Source organism: Antrostomus carolinensis, unplaced genomic scaffold (genome assembly GCF_000700745.2).
Source record: "Antrostomus carolinensis isolate BGI_N321 unplaced genomic scaffold, ASM70074v2 scaffold37033, whole genome shotgun sequence".
NCBI classification, from domain to species: domain Eukaryota; kingdom Metazoa; phylum Chordata; class Aves; order Caprimulgiformes; family Caprimulgidae; genus Antrostomus; species Antrostomus carolinensis.
In genome coordinates, this window is record NW_010305101.1 from 1 (window position 1) to 16,136 (window position 16,136).

General features: G+C 51.1%; 1 protein-coding gene across 1 annotated transcript; it reads left to right on the forward strand.

Moving 5' to 3' along the window:
- Positions 1 to 6: 6 nt before the first annotated feature.
- TTI1 (TELO2 interacting protein 1) lies at positions 7 to 13,373 on the forward strand (the record flags this gene model as incomplete). Its single annotated transcript, XM_010164686.2, has 7 exons — positions 7 to 2,056; positions 2,529 to 2,717; positions 3,578 to 3,726; positions 4,566 to 4,706; positions 6,113 to 6,317; positions 7,023 to 7,110; positions 13,139 to 13,373. Coding segments are annotated over 7 exons (3,057 nt in total), but the record flags the coding sequence as incomplete, so codon positions are not given.
- Between the last annotated feature and the right edge of the window lie 2,763 nt (positions 13,374 to 16,136).

The following is a 16,136-nucleotide window of genomic DNA, read 5'->3' on the forward strand; positions in this document are numbered from 1 at the left end:
CTCGCCGCGACGTGCGTGAAGAAGCCGGAGCTCCTGCAGGAGCTTTTCTCTGAGCTCTGCACGTGCCTCGCTCCCCCCTCCAGCCCCAGCAAACCCGCCCCGCTGTCAGAGGAGCTGAAGCTGGCGGTGATCCAGGCACTCCACACCCTGATGCATTCCGCTTACGGGGACATTATCTTGTCTCTGTATCAGCCTTCCACGCTGCCTCTCTTAGGGTTTGCTGTGTCGTTGCTCCTGGGCCTTGCAGAGCAAGAAAAAGCAAAGCAAATTAAGATCTCTGCTTTGCAGTGCTTGCAGGTCCTCGTTCTGCAGTGTGACTGCCAGGAGCATCGGCACCTGGATGAAGACGAGGCACAACAATGTGGGGACGTGTTTGCTTCCTTTTTGCCTGGGATTTCCATGACACTGTCTCGGGTTATTACTGGAGACATCAAACAAGGTCACAAACCCACCGTTTCTGCCATCAGAGTCTTTTATCAGGTTGTTGGTTTGGTGATGGCTGATGAACAGCTAGCCAGAGCCCCAAAGAATAAGGAAAAGCCACCTGTGGAACAAAGCAGAATTTCAGAACTAATGGTCCATAGAGGACCTGACTGGAGTAAAAGTACTGCTGAAAAACTCTGTCTCCTGCTGCATAAAGTGGTTGAATTTTCTTCAGTTCACCCCCACTGGAAAGTGCGACTGGAGCTGGTGGAACTGGTCCAGCACTTACTGAGGAACTGCAGTCGGTCGCTGGTGGACTCATTCAGTCATCTTTTAAAGGCCTTGGTTGGGCTGGTGAACGATGAGAACGGCGAAGTCCAAAGCAGGTGTAACGAGGTCCTGCAGGGCATTGCGGGGCAGGGGATCGTGGCACAGAGCAGGGCTCTTGCTGACGTCCTCTCCGAGAACCTCCACTCCCTCGCCACAGCTCTTCCTCGCCTGATGAACTCTCAGGATGACGCAGGCAAGGTTTCCACTTTGAGCTTGTTGCTGGGCTACCTGAAGCTGCTGGGCCCCAAGATTAACATTGTCCTCAACTCCACATCCCACCTTCACCGTCTGTCTAAAGCCCTGATGCAGGTTCTGGAGCTGGACGTGACGGATGTGAAGATCGTGGAAGACCGACGCTGGGGCTGCGAGAGCGCGTGCGGACCCCCGGGCTCCCTGCAGCCTGGTGTGCAGAAGGGCAGATGTCAGAAGAAATACTTCCGCTTCTTCACGGAGGAGAAAGTTTTCCAGCTCCTTCAGCAAGTTTGTCGTGTTCTTGGCTACTACGGGAACCTCTATTTGCTGGTGGATCATTTCCTGGGGCTGTACGGTGAGTCTGGCCTGTACCGAAAGCAGGCGGCCATGGTCCTCAATGAGCTGATCGCAGGAGCTGCTGGGATGGGGGTGGATGTCCTCCAGGAAAGGGAAATTTCACTGAACGTGGATGATCTCAAAGGGTCCATAACGTCCATTCTCGACGAGTACACAGACCAGGCGAACTGGTATTTGGTCACTAGCATTGAGGCAGAAGAAACCAGCCACGAGCACTCTGTGCAACACTCAGGGCTTGCTGCCCGTGCAGGAGGCGTGTGCAGCAGCGTCCTCCTGCCGTCCCCAGAGCCTCAGCTGACGACCCGCACCATGAACAGCAACATCTGGCAGATCTGCATCCAGCTGGAAGGCGTCAGCTGCTTCGCCGCTGTCCTGGGGACGGAGTTCCGGTTGCTTCTGCTCTCGGCTCTCTACCCTGTGTTGGAGAAAGCTGGTGACAAGACTCTGCTCATCAGTGAGACAGCGCTGGGGACCCTGGTAGACATCTGCGAGGCCTGCAGTTATGACTCTGTCCAGTGTCTGATTAATGAGAATTCTGACTATCTGGTGAACGGGATTTCCCTGAATTTGCGCCAGCTGGCACACCAGCCACGTGCCTCCCAGGTCCTGGACACCATGCTGAGGCACTCCGATGCCAGCCTGCTGCCACTGGTAGAAGACGTCATCCAAGATGTCCTGTGTGCTCTAGATCAGTCTTACAGTGACCAGGCTTCCACGTTCCTTGGGGTCCTCCTCTCAGTAATGACAGCTTTAGGTACCTGAGTGACCTTTGCGTTGTGCAGTTCGGTCTGGCTGTAACTAGGGGTACTTGTCTCTGACCTTTTGACTTGCTGTGGGAGATTTCAAGTAGCTGAGGTGCTGCAGCGTGGTGGCAGCTTTGCTCTGCTTGGTGGGCCAGCTCTCAAGCAAAGATCCCCCAGAGCTTCCCCTCTCCACAACCAGTTTCTGCCTGGCCTGCAGACTTGCAGGAACATGGCCTGTGCTGGTTGGGGAAGGATGGATTTCTACTCGTGTAGAAGCACATGGAGTGCACCCCTTGTTGTGTTGGGGGTTTAACATCCTTGTACCATCCGGGAGGTCACAGTGACGTGACAGCAGGTGCCTGGTTCTGTAGTTCAGTCCCATGAGACTGGAGAGTCACGTTTGTCCCGGGGAAGCTGTGGCACCTCGCTGACTCGCAGGAGGGGACGTGGTTGCTTAGTGCCACAGCAGTTTCTCTTTTGCAGCCCGGTGGTTCGGATGGTCCCGCGCTCAGGAGCGCCGGCAGAGCCAGGCTGCTGAGGGGCAGAGCAGGGCTTTGTCCCGCGGGCAGCGGGCGCTGACGGGGCAGGAACTGCAGCGGTTCTTCCTTGACTACATGAGACAGAAGCAGATGGCAGAGGGCAATCTTCCCGACACAGGGGACGAGGAGACAGGTCAGTACTGTGCGTGACTGCAGAAGAGTACGTTCAACTTGGGGAAAGGAGGTGACCTCTGGGGTTTCCTTTTGGCAGATGGGGGACTTGGGACCAGGCTGAAAGCCCAGCACACTCCTGACAGTCCCAGGTCTGCTTTGAGCTGACCTTTGCTCACCTAAGGTGCTGCTGGGTGTTCTGTGCATGGTGGTGGGGGGAAGTGAAATGTTTGCAGATCAAATCAGATCATTGCTGATGGCAAGGGGGTTAGAACTAGATGATCTTTAAGGTCCCTTCCAACCCAAACCACTCTATGATTCTATCAAGGCTTGTCTGAAGCACACTATGTTTTTCTGTGCCTCATAAAAGGCCATTTAGGTTCAGGACCCAAAGCTTCCTCTTTCCAGGATCCTGCTGCATTTTCGTCCCCCTCCCTTGGGAATTCCTCTACCATTTTCTCCTGGCTAATGGTGCCACCACTTCCTTCTCACTCGACCTTGGCAGGCCCTGCAGACATTCATATGGGGAAGTTTACTGGGCTATGCTGCAATCCTGACCTTTAAATACTTCATCTTTAAATACCCAGGCTTTTCATTTTTAATAAAAATCAGTGGGAAATAAGTCCAAGGTGAGGAGAGACTGCAAATATCAGACCAATTGCATTGTCCAGTGAAGAAAGCAAACCTTCCCTAGTCCCTCACTCTTAAGTGAATCTGACCCTTAACTCTTAGAACTCAAGCAGAGACTTGACTATATCCAACTACGTTAAAAAGTGACGAAGACCTCACTTGGGAATTTGCAGAGCAGTTGTGGGCAGGTATCGTGATCTCCCAGAACTCCCAAGTCATTCTCACGGCTTCAGTAACGGTTTTGTCTTCCAGATGAGATTCCCCCTCTTGCTAAGCCAGAGCCAAACAACTCTGACACAGAAGGAGAGACTCCTCTGCCAAGCCATGCCCAGCTGGCCAAAGCTGTGATGGAGAGGTGCATCCACCTGCTGTCTGACAGGAACCTCCGGGTGCGCCTCAAGGTTGGTAAGCGCGGCTCGGAGGGGCCAGGTGGTGCCCGCAGAGGGGCTGGTAGTTCATCAGCACATGCACGGTGTGTGCTGGGCTTCCTGCCGTACTGAGGCTGGTGCTGCCATATGCTTAGTCAGGAGAGACCCTCTGAGTGTTGGCAGGAGAAAGGGAGAGTGTTTTCTGGGAGTAGTCTGGTTTAGGAATGGCAGCCAGGCTGGACAGAATCTTAAGCGTGGTTTCATATCAGACACCTTCCTTTGATGCTCATGACAGTCAAGTCTCGTGCCTCAGCCTTTGGTGGAGGAAGCAGAAGCATCTTTCTCCCATCCCCCTTCCTCAGGCTGTGGCGCACAGACTGATGAACATTTCTGAAGTTGCTGGGGTGATGATAAGCAGGGCTGAAAGGCTGGAGTTTTTAAATTATGAAAATCCTTTGAAGGTGGCCTCCTTTTAAACTGCAAAGCAAGACAGAAAATGCAGCAATGAGGCATAACCTAGATTCTCACCACAGAGGCCCCAGCCCTGCCAGGTGATCCTGCTGCCGTGCCACAGGAGCAGGAGGGTCCTAGTGCACAGTTCAGCCGGCAGGATCAGGCCAGGAGTCACGCCCTGGATCCAGCCCTGTAGCCCAGCACAAGTTATATCACTGTGCTACTTGTTCCTTTCTGAACAGGCTTGAGCTCTGTGCACTGTTCACTTATCCCAGTTCATGCTGAGGTAAAACTGTGCACTTTTGTATTAAAACCCTTCTTTCTCCTGGCTCCCCAGTGTGACACTGGGGATCCACCTGAGTGCCTGGTGCTGCTGGCAGTGCAGCACTCTAAGTCTGTTACCTGCCTCTCCTGCCCAGGTCCTGGACGTGCTGGAGCTCTGTGTAACTGTGCTGCATCCTCACGGAAACCACCTGCTTCCCATGGCTCATCGTGTCTGGCCAGCTCTCGTCACCCGGCTGATTAGTGATGACCCTCTGGCAGTGCTCAGAGCCTTCAAGGTACAGCAGCGAGTCTCTGCCAACAGCCTCCAAGCTGGTGCTTAGAAGGCAAGTGGCTCAGGCATTGCTGTGGCCTGTGAGAGAAGCACTGAGCTCTTAGAGTGATTTTTAAATGTGGTTCAGAACACAGGGTCACCACCCTGCAGTGGGTGAGTGGGTGGGTGGGCTTGTACCACTCCCACTGCAGTTTGTCCACCGATAAAACCTTGACACTGTTGCTGGGGGAAAGAGCAGTATCAGTGGTTATTGCAGGGAGAGGAAAACAATTCTCTTACAGCCTAAGCAGCTGGCAGAGGCACTGTATAGTGCAACTTGCCCTTGCTGGAGCCACAGGCTCAGCATCCTGCTTCAGAAGCCTCAGACTGAGGAGAAGGGATTGTTTTGTGATTGAGGCATTGGCAGGGGAGGGGAAAGGTTAAGCAAAGTCTTGGCCTCATAACAATGCTATTAAAGAGCTCCTGACCATGTCAACTGACTGCTTTCTCTTCCTGACTCAGAAGCTGGACAACAAAGCATGTTTGCAGAGGTTGCCAGCTCCAGGGTTTTGCAGGGCTTCCTCTGCTGTGCACAGTGAGATTCATTTGAGAATCCTTCAGTGTGAATAAAGGAGAGTTTTGGTTCCCCAAATTCAGGAACCCATACACTAGAATTTCAGAGTAGCCATTCCTCACATGCCTGCTCTAAAAAAAGGGAGAGATCGCTACACAAAAGCTAATTAAGTTTTGAAAAGTTCAAGGGATTATTACAATTAGCACTGAATTTGGGTTTTGTTATAAGAAATCCCCCAGGAGTGTCTTCCTTGCTAAATCTCAGGACAAGAAGTATAGCATCAATGTAAGCCAAACACAGCATAAGGAGCAGCTCAGTCCTGCACACTCAGACCACAAGCTTAGTGAAGTTCCAAGAGAGAAACGTGTTCTGGCCATGGGAGTTGGCCCCGTGGATCCCCCTCCTTCATTTTTACATGTATTTAAGGCTGTTCTCTATGCCAGTTTGGTTTTAATCCTGAGCACACACCAGTAGTGCTGGGGGCCCCCTGCTGCAGCCAGTTGGCCCCTGTTTCCTGTCACACTTGTGAAGATGGACAAAGGTGATTGATATTTTAAGAGCATCTTCCATCAGAGGCTCCTCCAGCAGTTCTAAATTAGGCTTCACCAACTCCTCTCACCCTTACTGTGCTAATGAGAGCAGGGCAGTCCCAGGAGGTTGGCCTGTGAAACTGAAGAGCAGGGTGCAGGTCACTCGGCCTCTCCATCGGGCATTCGCCTTCTGCTCACCGTGAGAACCTGTGACGGATGTGGTCACGTCAGCTGCAGAGATCTGCTGTGAGAATGAGTGAGGATTGCTGAGCTCCTCCCAGACCTGTACATGCATTTATCCTCCTGTAACTGATGTTTCTTCACTAGGTGCTATGTACTCTGGCTCAAAAGTGTGGAGACTTCCTGAGGCAGAGATTTTCCAAAGATGTCCTGCCTAAGCTGACCAGTTCCCTCCTCAGCCAAGCCCCAGCAAGTGCCAGAGCTGGGCCTGTGTACAACCACACACTTGCCTTCAAGCTGCAGCTGGCTGTGCTGCAGGGACTGGGTTCTCTGTGCGAGAAGTTGGACATGGGTGAGTACCAGGGAAAGTACATGTTGTATGAGATCTCTGCCAGACTTACCTCTTCTCCTTTCGTCTCAACTCACCAGGCCTGTGCTTGTTTCTCATCCTCCTGCTCCCCCATGGGATTGATTTCCTGGTGCTCCTGGGCTTGGATCTGTCCTCTTTGAGAGCTCTGTAGAGGGGTGGTCGCTCTTTACTGCTCAGGAGACAAATGGGAGAGAACATTGCAAGCACCAATCTGACTGCTCATCTCACTTGTGCAGATACAAAGTGGAGAGCCTGGGTTGCTGCAGCTAGGCCTGTTGGGCCATGCTTTGTTCTTAATTAACTGAAGAACTAGATCCCAGATAGCACTTCTCTGGCTGATTACTAGTTCCATTTTGGGGTATCTCTCTGGGTGGCCTTTTAAATGCAGCACATCACATTGTTCTTCTGAATTAAACTCTCTGAAATTCTCCTAGGTTAAATTTCTGGAGCTGACTTTGATGAGGGAGAAGGTTTGCTGGCTGTTTGCTCTTTTCCTCTCTCAATGCCCTTGATTGCTTTCCTACTTTTGCAGCAAGACACTTAAGAGATGAGGTCAGAAGAGCTCTGGGTCAGGCAGTTCAGAGGCTCAGAAGCCTGTTGCTGCCAATTTAGAGCTGATTCTGTGAGGCAGCAGCAGCAGCAGCTGAGTAGGTTACCTCCTGCTACTTTTCTGTTCCATTTCTGCAGGCGAGAGTGACCTGAATAAAGTGGCAGATGCCTGCCTGATTTACCTCAGCGCCAAGCAACCCAAGAAACTGCAAGAAGCTGCCCAAAGGTAATGTCTCTTAAATGCAGTTGTATCAGGTGTACAAATGTGGGACAGAGGGAGTACAGTAACCCCTTTCCTTTTGCACCTTTCCCATTCCTCCCTCCAGCACGTTTCAGTTCTGTACAATGGGGTCTCTCATGAAAGTTAACCCCTTTCTCTGCTGAACTATCAGTTACTGCCCAAGTGAGCTAGAGAGGTCAGCTTGCCACAGCTTACAGTTGACTTTCAGATACCTCGTAATGTATTTAGGGACAGAGGGGGAAGATGTGCTACTTGCTTTTTTCTCACTGCCTCGTGTACTAGAATACTTGGGGCTCTTGGCCCACTGGTGGCATAAAACTGCAGGGGGGAAGACAGCTGTGAGAGAGGATGTGCCAGACATTCCCATGTATTTTATTGCTTAATACCTTCTGCAGGCTGGGGGATTTACTTCTGTTTTCCTTCCATTTTCCCTGGGCTCCTGTGATCACGTCAAGCCAGGCTCTGCCAGGTGGACCGGACTTTGTTTGGGAAGCTGTCAGTCTTGGCACCAGTTGTGCTCTGAGGAGCCTGGGAGAGGTTAAAAGAGCACAAACAGTTTAGGTGAACGCACATCAGCTCTATGAAGTGTTGACAGACATACTTTGCTGCTTGGCGTTCAAAATCCTGCTCAGCATGTTCCCACTGTCAGGATAAGAAATCACTATTGTCATATGTTGTCACCTGGAAACAAGGGCAGATATTTCAGCAGACAAAATGAGTCTAGTTACAGAACATGCAGAGTGAATAAGAAAGCCATGCACCTCTGCCTCTGCAGAAGGATGGGGTAAAACTCCCCTCTTGCTGTGTGCCCACCCTCCCCTCCCCTCCCCTGAGGGCAGCAGAAGCCAGCGGTGAGCAGGTTCAGCTGCGGATTTAGGAGGGCAGGCTGTCAGAAAGGGAGGAGCTGCCAGTTCCCTTTCACCTGAGCCCAGGCCTCCCAGGGGTGCAGGGCACGAAGGGCTTTTGTGTGGCTGGGCAGCAGTTCAGAGGGAGCTCTCTCAGGAGCTGTAGCTGTACCTTTGTGTTCCTGCGCTGGGCAGAGCTGGTTTATTTTTACCTTCGTGGCTTTTATTGCGTCGCAGCAGGCTTCAGCAGCATTTGTTCTGCAGAGGGGTTCTTCGCTGTAGGCTTGCATACCCTTAACGCAATAAAGCCTTCATCTGTGTAAGCAATGCTGGAGTGGAAAGCAGAACACCAGGATTTATCTAGATGTTTAGAATCTTAAGCTTTTAAATCATTAACAAAGCAGTCTGAAGAGCTGTGCAATTTGCCCCCACAGCAGGAGTGGGGGGGGAAATACTGAATTAGCCCTATGATGCCACAGGGTCATTAGAAGCTATATTGTGAAGCAAGCTCACTGTTATTGGAGAAAAAGGGCAGCAAAGTTCAGAGCAACTGATATTTTTCTCTTGTATATTATTTTTATTCTATTTAAGAGAAAAGTGCCCCATGTTACACAGCTCCCCCCATGCCTTTGATGCACCTTACATTACATATTTCCCTGAACAAAGCAAGGTCTTTGTGAACAGCTATCTCATGTGTAGCTCTCTTGGCCAACACATACATGCACTGAGGCATGGGTCACGTCTGGCCTGATATTAACCACGCATATGGCAGTGCTTGTAGTTTTCTTGGGTGTGTTTTATGGTTTTTTGGTTGTTTGTTGGGTGGGGTTTTTTTCAGTTTAGCCCTGTCTAATCCCTGGTCTTGGCAGCTGGATGGATCAGCGTTAAACGTGTCACAATCACTTTTAGCTGCAGTACACAGGGTATGAGGTTTCAGCTTGGAAAAGTCAAAATTAGTTTGCGCCATAACAATCAGCTCCAGCGCCAGGACAAGAATCACTTCTCAGCCCGGCTTCGATTTCCCTTCTCCAGCTGCTGAGCCCGGGGTTCCTGTGGGCTCCACTCCTTTCCTTGCTCTCCATGTACCTGAAAGTAATCCTCGAAACTGACACGGGTTGTCACACGCAAGACCCTTTCCATCTAGGCAAGGGCAACATTTTCAGCCTGATACATGAAAAATTCTGCATCTTAAATGCTTCTAAAAACAGATAGACCAGAGCTAATCTTAGCCACAGCGTGAGTGCCAACATATGTCACGTTACTCAGCTTTATCGCTGCAGGAATCATGCGAGGTAAAAAGATGTTTGGAATCAGCGTGCCATATTGATTTATACCAACTGGCCTTTGCTCAGCTTTTTGGATCCTTACTCAGCTCGTGAGTTGTGACCTGCCAACAGCAAGGTCAGGTCTTGCAGAGTCAGTTGTAGCTCTAATAACTCTGCACTAAGTGAGGATTCTGTAGGTATGCGAAGGGCTAAGCAGGAATTTTTGGCCCAGGTGCTGGAGCCACAAAAAAAAAAAAAGAAGGAGTTTTGGCTGTCTTCCAGGGATGTTATCATGCCCCAAGGAGGCTGCTTAATCCCATTTATGGGACCCTGTAGTTTTATTAGCTGAACCAGTGGGAGTAAGTGAATTTTGTAAGTGCAGCTTCATGCAATACTCAAGAGGCAAAAATAGATGCTGGGAAAAAAAAAGAACTGCAGTATGTCTGAGGAAGAGAAAAAATGGGACAATAGGCTTTATGATAAGATGACTGCTGGGAATATTCCAGGAGAGGAATATTATCCAAAGCTTGGGGAAAAAAAAATACTGAAGAGGGGTTTGAGAAGGCATGGGAACACTAGATACAGCTTTGCTTTCATTGAGAGTGAGGCAGTGCCACTGTGGGTAAAGTGACCAGAAACACCTGAGCAGCCAAGGGGTGGGGACAAGCACTGGGAACAGGGTGGGGGGGGAAGATGGTGCAAACTGGAAGTCACCACATGTAAATCTGAGCTTCTCATCAGTTTATTAAGTTGCATGATCCTTGTCAAGCTTTTCACTTTGGGGAAAAAAATTGATTGAAGGAAGAGACATGAAGAAATTGTTACTGGCGTATGTCAACACTTCACAAGTAGTTCTGCAATTTTTGCAGTTTGAAGTGACTGTTTTGAAATTTACAGTTAATTCCTAATAAATGTTTACAGCCTGTGAAGGTACCATTTGACCTTTTGGTCAACAGTCTGGATAGGAATGGGTTTTCCAGGATGCAGAAATAATTTCCCCAGTTACTACTAAAGTCTGTGGTGAACTGTATCTAGTTAAACATTTAGCAGAGATGCAGAAGCCAGAAAGATAAGTCCTTTTGCCAGCCTGCTCACTGTGCAAAGGCTTTGCTTAGAGCTTGGGAAAAGACAAGGCAACAGAACAGCCAAACCCTGCTCTGTGCTAGTAGAGTAAGTTGTTTAGCACAACTGGAACAAATATGAGCTATATTTGGATCTTTTTAGATACCAAAGTTCATTATGCAGCTTACCTCTTTTGGTTTGATTGTGTAGTTTATTGGGTGCTTACTGACAGCTGTCATTCACAGGCTGGGCTGAAGTACCCCGAAACAGCCACCTGCACAAGACAAAATTCAATAAAATTATATTTATATTAAAAAAAAAAAGGCAACAACAGAAAACAAACCTGGATTAACCCCAGGATTCTTTGCCATGGAAACAGGTTGCTTAGAAACTACCCCAGAGTTAGTTTGAAAATGTAGAAGTCAAGTTGTTCTTTAAGCAGCACCGCAGTCCAGGTTATCGGGGGGATAATCACCCGCCTTAGGCCCTTACGGGCACACAAGGCAGTGGAGTTCTCCAGGGACAAGCTAATCTCCAGGGTTGCTCTCTCCAGAGCAGCTGACTGGGAGGAGGTTGGAGCACAGGGCACCTTTGCTGTGAATATAAGAGCTGAAGTTGTGCGTATGCTGGAGAAGCAGAAGCCACCTGCATAGTGTTCCCTGTGCCCATGTTTACCTCCCAGTGATTCATCTTTCTTGCCCAGACCTACCCACCCCGGCCATAAGGAGTGAGGATTATTTCTGTGCAGCAGCCCACCAGCAGCAGCCCATCATGAGCGAGGGGAAGCCACTGGGACCTGCTGGTTCCCAGCAGGCGGGCAGCTGCGAGCTCACGCTGTCGTGGCCAAGCGAGCACCAGGAGAGCCAGGAGAGCACGGGCACCGGCAGGGCTCGGCGAGCTGGTGCTGGGAGGTCAGCAGGTACGAGCTCTAGAGCCTGCCTGCGCTTTGCTCAGGCTGGCACTCAGGTCAGGCCAGTCCTCCCTGTTCCAGTCAGCAGAGCTGCAATAGCAAAGCCAGGGGAGCAGAGTTGTGTGAGCTCACCTGCATCTGGCTGTTCCCCAGCAAGAAGGCAGGTTGCTGGTGGTTGTTGCCAAGCACAGCTATCACTCAGCAGCACGGTCACGCTGGGTTCCTCTGGAGCAGACAGATAGGCACTGCACACACCTTCCGGAGGGGACGTCTTCCCTCGTTGCTGTTCAGAGACTCACACTGAGACAGGCAAGTGGTTAATGGCAGGGGGGGAAAGGCAACAATTTTGGCTGCTCATACAGCCACAGATGATTGTGAAGAGATGAGGAGCTGCCTAGTGCCTCTATCTCATTTTTCTGCTGTTTCAGGTTACCCATGGCACCGCACTCCCTTTCAGAGGAGAGCTTCTAAAAGGGATTTCTGCCTGCTCTGCATGGGAAGCAAACTCACTTTAGGGATAAAAGTTCTTCAGGGAGTTTTCACAGCAATCAGGTCTGGATTTTGTGTGGCTTTTTTAGAGGTGATCTTTGATTTTAGAGAAGGGAGTTCTGACCTGCGCTTCTTGAGGGAACAGAGATAGACCTACCATCCGTCTTCTTTTTATGTTACCTCACCCAGCTGTTCTCCTCATGGCCCCGTGATTTCAGTAGAAACCAGAGACCTGAAGATGTGTGGCTGGGCATTCACTGGGGTCTTGGAGAGCTGACCTGTAAGTTTGGCGAGTGCTGTGTACCCTTGTGCTCATGGTCTCTGTGGGAGCACAGAGTACTCGGTGCCTTGCAGGACACCTCGCAGTGCTGTCTGGGCAGCCTGCAAATTCTAGATTAATTTTAGCTTAAGTACAGAGAACTTAATACCAGTTAAGCTCAATATACCTTCTGTGCATTAAACCCGGACACAGACCCAGCCGAGCACAAAGGGTATTGACAGCGAGAGCTGGCAGGAAGAAATGAGTGAGCTAGGTCATGCAAATCAGCCATTTGCTCTTCTGCTCCTAGGAGCTTCCAGCTCTCCAGCAACTGTCCGCAGCATCTTTGCTACAGCAGCTCACAGCTGGGGTCACAGCTGTGAAATGAACACTCAAAAGTCAAATCCCCCATCTTACCCGGGGTATTGAAATTCAAAGTGAATCCATCAGCACAGCGGTAAAGAGAGGAAGTTGTCGTTCCTCCCTCCCTCCATTCTGTTGTTAATGAAGGGTTTGTTTTAAAAAGAAAATCCTGCTTTGTGAGCTGTGCAGAAGGAAGAAACTTTGAAGGCAGCTAATAAAGACTTGAGATGAGACCTCACCTAAGAAAAAAGCCCCAAGTACAGCATTTTGCTCTACAGCCTAGACAGTTGTCCAGAATTACCCTTGTTTTTACCCACTCTGAAAAGGGGCACAAGTCCAGGTGGGTTGAGCCCTCACTCCCCAAAAACCAGACAGGATGGTGAACAACGTAACACGACTTATTTTTAGAGCTCTGCAGGAGTGATTGCCCAAAACACAGCGGATGTAAATAGCACGTGGAACACTCTGCAGTCACCTCAGGACTTGGGACGGGCTGGTTCAGAAGGGCTTTTGCCGGCAGCAGCCCGTGATGCTGAGGCCAGAGCCTGGGTCAGTTGTTCACCAGCTGGTTGTCTGATGTTGATAACTTACTGTGCAGCATAATAAGTATTTTTTTCCCCACTTGCCGTTGGTGTGAAACCACTGAGCTGTCTTCTGTGGGCACAGGAGCCATTTTAATGGCTCTCTCTAATGAGCCTCCCAGTCTGTTCCAGTCTCGGAGGTTGCAGACATCAAAGCTCTCTGTTAATGACCCTGCTGGGTGCCAATCTAAAGGCCACCTCCTTACTCTTCTCTCCTTTCTTCCCACTGTTTTCCAAAGTGTTTTCCTCCACTTAATGCACGTGGACCCTGACAGCACCTGGCTCCTCCTGAACGAGGTTTGCTGCCCTCACCAGTACGAGCCCCCCCACGTCAGCCTGCGGCCGGTGAAGCTGAGCGGGATGGGGAGGCAACGGAACGAGTTCACCGACAACGTGCTGCTCCTGCTGGAGAGGCTGCAGCAGCAGGAGGGTGGGCAGCCGCGGGCTGGGACCCCAGAGGCGGCTCCTCCTTGACAGACCCACACAGCGGCTGGGAGGGGACAGAGGAACCCCTGGGATAGTGCTCACCTGGGAAATCCTGTCACTCAGGCCCCGAATCGTTCTGGGGGCAGAGGAGGGATCGCCACTCGGGGGTGCTGGCCGAGGCACCCTCCCCACGGGCAGAAGCTGTGTTTGTTTTTAAGCAGTGTTTGAGGATTGGGTGGGTACATGGCCCCGTTCCTCCAGGCGTCCCTGCACATGGTGCTGGAGAGAAATCCGAGGGGCAGAGCACATCTGCTTCCAAGTCCTTCAGTACAAAGAGAGAGTTGTTTTAAAGGAGTGACTTCCCAACACTCCAGCCTTTGGTGGTGCCCCTTCAGCACCCCCACGCCCCTCTAACCTCCCTCTAACTGATATTCCCTCCTGTTCTCATCTGGACAATGATTGTCAGCTCAAAACAAAAGCTTTTTATACCCTTAACCCTTCGCAGAGAGAGAATCTTGTTTGGAGTGCATTAGAAATCTGTTTTTAAAATCAGTTGTCAGAAAAAGTTAAAATACATTTCCAATAAATTCCTCACCAGTATCACTGGCAAGAGCAGTCTGTGCAACTGATATTCCCTCCTGTTCTCATCTGGACAATGATTGCCAGCTCAAAACAAAAGCTTTTTATACCCTTAACCCTTCGCAGAGAGAGAATCTTGTTTGGAGTGCATTAGAAATCTGTTTTTAAAATCAGTTGTCAGAAAAAGTTAAAATACATTTCCAATAAATTCCTCACCAGTATCACTGGCAAGAGCAGTCTGTGCTCTTAGGAAGATCGGGGCTGTTCCTTACACTTTGCAGTTTGCCAGGACCGGCTGCTGGGACCGGCCGGACGCGCTGTGCTCCCCAGTCCTCACCGCCGAGTGAGACGCGCGTTAGAAAAGCGGCCAGCCCTGATTTACAGCTCGCAAGGGGTGCAGGACTCCTCCTCGTTCCCACATTGCCTGTTGTTCTCACAGCCCATCTCTTAGACCTCTCAGATTTTTAACACCCACCCCAAGGAGAACTAGATGAAGTATCTACCCGTGCCCCGGTGCAGCCTCCCAGGTGGGTGCGTACGTGGTCAGACGATGCAGGCGGTGACACGAGGTGTGAGCACGTTGGTACCACCATGGTTTGTTTAAGCACCGTGCACTGAGCAGAGGGGATGACAAGTCTTTGGGGTCCACTTGCTGTCCCTGCCCAAGGGCCTCCCCACCAGAACACGGCACAGGCTCACCCCTCTCCTGGAAGCTGCTGTAGCGTAACTGCAGCTCCCGCATCCTCCAGCCTCTGTCCCCAGACTCTGCGGGTGCTGCTCTCCTCGGCCACCCAGATCACGCCGTCTCCTGGATGCATCAGCTTCACCCAGAGCTGCTCCTGGCAGTGGGCTGCCCTCCGACAGACACTCCTGAAAGTTTTTTGCTAGTAAAGCAAAGGCACAGATCTTGACTGTAAATTTGGAAGGAAGCTCAGAAATATAAAAACCAAAGCAATAAACTGATTGTTCCATGAACAGGCTTTGTGCGTTGCTGTTGGGGATCCCAGGTGAGTGCCCAGAACCCACCTCGGCTGTAGGGTCCAAGGGCACTGCTGCTGATTCCCACACCCCCCTCAGCTGAGATCAGCTCCCCTTGTCTCCCTGGTTTTGTTCAGGCTTTACTCCTGTTTGCTTCAAGAAAAACAAGTCAGCAGCTTTTTACCAGGTAGGACAGGGCTGCAGTTCAGCTTTTACCCTTTTATGCTTTTTTAAAATATATATTCAGTGCTTAACTCTGGGTTGGCTTTTGTACAAAGGAACCCTCCAGAGTTGATCTGACAGGAAAGACAAGAGAGGCAGAAAGGTGAAATATTACCTGTGGTCTCCAGAGCACCCTTGGGGTCAGTGCAGAATTTTCTGGATTGTTGTAGCGCTTGATAAAACTCATCCATCAGGTGCACATGCTGCATCCAACCCGGCTCTGCCTTCAGCGCTGCCTGGAGCTCACACGTGATGGTGCTGGGTGCTCCTGCCTGAACCATCTGTTCTGGGCTCTCCACCCTCCTGCAGCCCGGGGCTGCCCTGGGCTCCTCGTGGGCTTCACCTCTTGCCAGGGGCTACAAGTGAAACCTGTGCCACCTCCCTGCAGCTTGGGGTCAGCCCCCAAACCAGCCTGGTGAGAAGCCCCCTCCCACTGCCAGGCATCTCCGGCCGGTCACGGGCTGTGGACAGAGAAGAGACTTGTCTGGACGGGCTCTGTGCTGTTTGAATCGGTCACCTCTGGGAAGCAGGAGCAGCCCGGCCTTGCTGGATTCACCTCTGCCGAGACAAGGCAAGCTGAAAAGAGAAACCAATAACCTTTATTCTAGCTGGGTTTTTTAGAATGGAGTTATCCATGTTTCTGAAAGGAAGAGAGTAAAACCAAACTGCATCTGCAGCATCGACCTGTCATCTACCTGGGGAGATGCTGATGGGGCTCAGGGGCTGCTGCCACCCGTCACCCTGCAGCTGATGGGCACACAGCACCAGGACAGTGGGGACCAGGGTGCTCAGGTCCTTAGGACAGCGAGGGGACAGGACAGGACCCACCGCTGTGTCCCTCCTGTGATGCCCCTTCCCAGGGGGGCAAATGCACCTTCCCCCTCGGCTCCTTCTCTCGTGGCCGTTACTGACAGGGCAGGGGGGGCTGATCCACATCCCCCCAGCCAGGCCTCCGGCACAACCAATGGCACCACGGCACCTGCCGGGTCCCAGTGCCGCTTCTCCCTGTTCTCTCTCCAGGTTTCTCTGCTG